This window comes from Tachysurus fulvidraco, chromosome 13, assembly GCF_022655615.1.
Source record: "Tachysurus fulvidraco isolate hzauxx_2018 chromosome 13, HZAU_PFXX_2.0, whole genome shotgun sequence".
In the NCBI taxonomy this organism is placed as follows: Eukaryota; Metazoa; Chordata; class Actinopteri; order Siluriformes; family Bagridae; genus Tachysurus; species Tachysurus fulvidraco.
The window spans coordinates 26,146,598-26,151,597 of record NC_062530.1 but is presented as its reverse complement, the minus strand read 5'-3'; the positions used below and the strand labels follow the sequence as shown (position 1 = coordinate 26,151,597).

The 5,000-nt window shown below is 42.8% G+C and overlaps 1 protein-coding gene across 1 annotated transcript in view; it reads right to left on the bottom strand.

Annotated features, from left to right (window-relative positions):
- The window catches only part of LOC113635193 (xaa-Pro dipeptidase), a 54,649-nt gene that overhangs the window by 38,875 nt on the left and 10,774 nt on the right, over window positions 1-5,000 (bottom strand). Inside the window, exons 5-6 of the mRNA XM_027134484.2 lie at window positions 2,808-2,855; window positions 1,761-1,822 (exon numbers count right to left, since the gene is read on the bottom strand). Of these exons, the coding sequence (XP_026990285.2) occupies window positions 1,761-1,822; window positions 2,808-2,855 (110 nt within the window). The remainder of the gene's footprint in view (window positions 1-1,760; window positions 1,823-2,807; window positions 2,856-5,000) is intronic.

The following is a 5,000-nucleotide window of genomic DNA, read 5'->3' as shown; positions in this document are numbered from 1 at the left end:
AAAAGTTAGAAATAAACCAATAAAAGTTAGAAATAAACAAAAGAAAGTTATAAATAAACAGATAAAAGAAATAAACAGATAAAAGTTAGAAATAAACAGAAATAAACAGATGAAAGTTAGAAATAAACAGATAAAAGTTAGAAATAAACAGATAAAAGTTAGAAATAAACAGAAATAAACAGATGAAAGTTAGAAATAAACAGAAATAAACAGATGAAAGTTAGAAATAAACAGATAAAAGAAATAAACAGATAAAAGTTAGAAATAAACAGAAATATTCAAATGAAAGTTATAAATAAACAGATGAAAGTTAGAAATAAACAGATAAAAGAAATAAATAGATAAAAGTTAGAAATAAACAGAAATAATCAAATGAAAGTTAGAAATAAACAGATGAAAGTTAGAAATAAACAGATGAAAGTTAGAAATAAACAGATGAAAGTTAGAAATAAAACTCAAAAAGGAGAAAACAAAAATTTTCATTTTCAGAAAACACAAATGCAACATTTTTATTTCTTGATAAAATCTAATCTAATTTTAATATTTTAAGATAAAAATTAATTAATGATTTATTTATTTGTTGTTTTTTTCCCTGAACTCTGTGAATAAGGCTATAAATGTGAAGCATCAGATGAAGCATTCATCCCTCTCTCCTAGCTGGAGGTAAAGAAGCTTATAACTTTAGCTTTAGTATACACTAAAGCTATAATAGACAGATAAAGAAAGAGAGCTCTGAAGCTCTAAACGATTAAACACCTGGACCTGAACACCTAACACACACACACACACACACACACACACACACACACACACACACACACACACAAATGAAATGATTCGATATATGATCAATCTGTTTTTTATTTTTTTTTATCAAAACAGAAACTGATGTCCTGAATCACAGAATCCACCTCTCCATGATGATGAGGATGATGATGATGATGCTCATCATCATCGATATTCTAAACTACACACATTGTGTACAGCCTTCAGAGCACCAGCAGTGTTTTAGTTCTACACCAGACATTAAAGCTTCATTAGAACGTTTCCTTTTTTGTGTGATAACGACAGAAATGAATCAGAAAGCCATGATAATAAACATCAGATTAAAAAGCGCTCGTCGGGATCCGGCGAGAGCCGAGAGATTCGTCTTTAATCAAAGCCTCGGAAACTTTCTCATCCGATTCCGTCTCACAGATCTGCTGATTTACTGAACTGCAGTTTAATCAGAGCGATAAAGAACATTTCATCTTCTGGATCTGTGTCTTACATCAAAGAGCAGACCGACAGCAGATCTGTACAGCGTCTCTGTGTGGAGATCAGACATGACATCAGATTCAGACTTTAGTCTCACACAAGTGTCTGAAATGACTTTCTCTACTCTTCACACTCCTCTGAGAGACTTCATCACCTTCACTGTGCTACTGTTACTCCCAATGCGGTTAAAAGCAGACTGTGAAACAGAGGAACGCTGTTTATTTAGTGTTGGGTTAAAAACCTCTCGGCTTTAAAATGGGTCAAATAAAAGCAGAGTGTTGAGCAGCGCAGAGCTGAGACGCAGGAACAAACATCACCATCCAGTTATTAGGAGGAAACACCATGGACCTGCTTTTCTCCTGGTAAGAACAGCTTTCTCACAAACACCTTCTCTTAATACTGAGATGTTTATCATCATCATCATCATCATCATCATCATAATGTGATTTATTTGATCTAAAAATAAGATGCAGTTTTTTTTCTTCTGTACGTTAGAAACTTACCGGCTGATTCCATCAAACGATGCTTCACGGCAGATACTGCCACTGTCTGTGTTCAAGCCTCGCTGGAGGAGAGGGAGAGAGAGAGAGAGAGAGAGGGAGAGAGAGAGAGAGAAAGAGAGAGAGAGCGCAAGAGAGAGAGAGAGAGCAAGAGAGAGAGAGAGAGCGGGAATGAGAGAAAGATGGAATGAGAGACTCTCAAGGCTACGTTGAAGTGCCTCATTATCCAAACCCATTATTGCTGTTCAAAAGCCTTCAATTGAACACAATCTGTGTGATCAGACGGAGAAAAGGATCGTTCCCTTGTTCGTTGCGAGCGAGCCGGAGACGACGGAGCAGAGACGTTGATGTGGACGGTGCAGAATGACGGTTTAGTGGTAAATTGGAGCTATTGGTGTTAGAAAGCTGTGGAAATGTAGGGCCTTGAGACAGCCAGAGATTTGTAGGTCACATCCATTTCATGAAAGTGGACATCAATCTTCTCGAGTGAGAATGAAGCTTATTGTAGAGGGGTTTAGTGTGTGTGTGTGTGTGTGTGTGTGTGTGTGTGTGTGTGTGTGTGTGTGTGTGTGTGTGTGTGTGTGTGTTTTACTGAGACGCATCACAGTGAAGGAGAAACCTGTTAAAGCAGGAAATCTGGATGAACGTGTGGTGAGAAAGAGTTCTGCTGTGTTCAGCTCCGTTCTGCTCCGTAAGAGGAAAATAATCAGCAGTGCAGCAGATACAGAGCTGTGACCTCACTAAAGTTCATCATCCTCATTATACACCACATCAGGGCTGAAATAATAAACTGTTTCCTGCTAAATCTGTCATCTGTCACTGCAAGCGCTCGCTAACACTTTAAGCTACTTTCTACTGTCTAAACTAAACAACAGGTAAAACGTCAGACTGATTTACGCTCTGATTTTTAATCGTCTTGACGACGAGACGAAGTTATTTTTTCTCGTCTGAAGGCGTCGCCGGACTAGAAATAAATCTGGACGCTGCTGCAGTCGGTGGAACATCAGCGTGTGATTTAAAGCTCAGTGTTTTGTGCCACAAAATATTTACCAGCGTCAGGAGGACAGACGGTTTCATGTTGGTCAGGATCTCAGCAATCTGTGGACACACACATGAGGTTCACATGAGGTCAAAGTTCAAGCAGAAGATTCTGGAAACTCTGGAGTGCTACTTAATGTAAATGCTCAGGTCCACGACGCACTTTCTCCTTCCACTGGCTGGAATGTGGTTTAGGAACAGGGCGGTACTAGAGGCGGGGCCACAGGGGCCCTGGCCCCTGCTGAAATCTGATTGGCCCCTGATCGGCCCCCGTTCCACCAATCGTCGACGAGAAGCGACAACCGGAGAATTTTTCACAACGATCACAGATGCAGTTCCACCCCCAACCAATTGGCGGCACTCGAGCGTTTGAAAAATGAATGACTGCCGAAATGTATTTGCACCGTACTGAATTTGTGTACTTGAATGTACCCTGTACTTGGCCCCTGAATGTAACATGTGACCCCTTAATGGCCCCTGTTACAAAAAAAATCCTAGAACCGCCACCGTTTAGGAAAAAGTCTAAAATGGAAAAGATCTGATTGGACAGACGAGAGGATCAGAGCTCGTGATCACACACTCAGGTCCTAAACTCCAGGACGTCCTTCTGCACCTGGTGAAGCAGCAAACAGAAGAGCAGCTCGGCCTTTAAAAGCAAACGGAGCCTCCGGCGGCTCTTCCTGTGGAGCTAATAATAAATCCACACACAACACCAGATTAATGTAAGATGGAGCCCTGATGATGTACTTAATGTCCCGAACACAGACAAATTACAAACACGCCGGGGACAATAGGAACGCCGCGACTCACTGACCGCGTTTAAAGGAGGAATAGATCAATCAGGGGGGAAAAGACGGATAGAACGAACTGGAATAAAAGTGTTTTTGGAGCTGAGATGTGGAGCGAGATCTTTCTCTCTAAGAACTTTATCTCTTCACACAACTGCTGTGTCGTCCTTGGCGTTAAGGACAGAACTTCCAGTCTAATTCTCGAGTTGATGACAGACACAGAAACGAGGGAAAACTGACAGAACTGGAGCCCTTGTGATGTGATATGTGGCGCTCGGCTAAACGCCGCCTCGGGCTGAGCTTGACCAAGGAGAAAGCACAGAGTCAGAGCCAAATCCCTCAGAAATCAGAGCTTCCTGTAGAAAACCGAGGAGATCTCATCCACAGAGGATCTGTGCAGCTTCTCCATTCGGTTTTATCAGAGACTCGACTGACTGAGCGATGAGGACCACGATGTTACTCTGAAAAATCAGGAACGATAAAAACCGGCTGAGATCTTTATGAGTTTCTCGACCGGACACACAAGCGATCCAATAGTAACTAAGAGTGGGCGTGTCCTTAGCTCACGGTTCTACTGAACAATCCCTGAGATTTGGGCTCTGTTTCAAATGACTTTTTATATCTGAGCAGAAAATCTCAACAAGAACAAGAATCGACGTCACTGAACGACTTCCTGTTTTTAACTATTTGATAATCAAATTTGATGACATGAAAAATGTTAATCTGAAGAATACACAACGAATAAATCATGCTCGGGGCAGTGAGAAAGGAGGCGTGGCCTCTGTGTCTGTCAGGGTGAGTAAAGGAGACAGGAGGCGTGGCCTCTGTGTCTGTCAGTGTGGGTAAAGGAGAAAGGAGGCATGGCCTCTGTGTATGTCAAAGTGAGGAGAGGAGAAAGGAGGCGTGGCCTCTGTGTCTGACAGGGTGAGTAAGGGAGAAAGGAGGCGTGGCCTCTGTGTCTGACAGGGTGGGTAAGGGAGAAAGGAGGCGTGGCCTCTGTGTCTGACAGGGTGAGTAAGGGAGAAAGGAGGCGTGGCCTCTGTGTCTGTCAGGGTGAGTAAGGGAGAAAGGAGGCGTGGCATCTGTGTCTGACAGTGTGGGTAAAGGAGAAAGGAGGCGTGGCCTCTGTGTATGTCAGAGTGAGGAAAGGAGAAAGGAGGCGTGGCCTCTGTGTCTGACAGGGTTAGTAAGGGAGAAAGGAGGCATGGCCTCTGTGTCTGTCAGTGTGGGTAAAGGAGAAAGGAGGCGTGGCCTCTGTGTCTGACAGGGTGGGTAAGGGAGAAAGGAGGTGTGGCCTCTGTGTCTGTCAAGGTGAGGAAAGGAGAAAGGAGGTGTGGCCTCTGTGTCTCTCAGGGTAAGTAAGGGAGAAAAGAGGCATTGCCTCTGTGTCTCTCAGGGTAAGTAAAGGAGAAAGGAG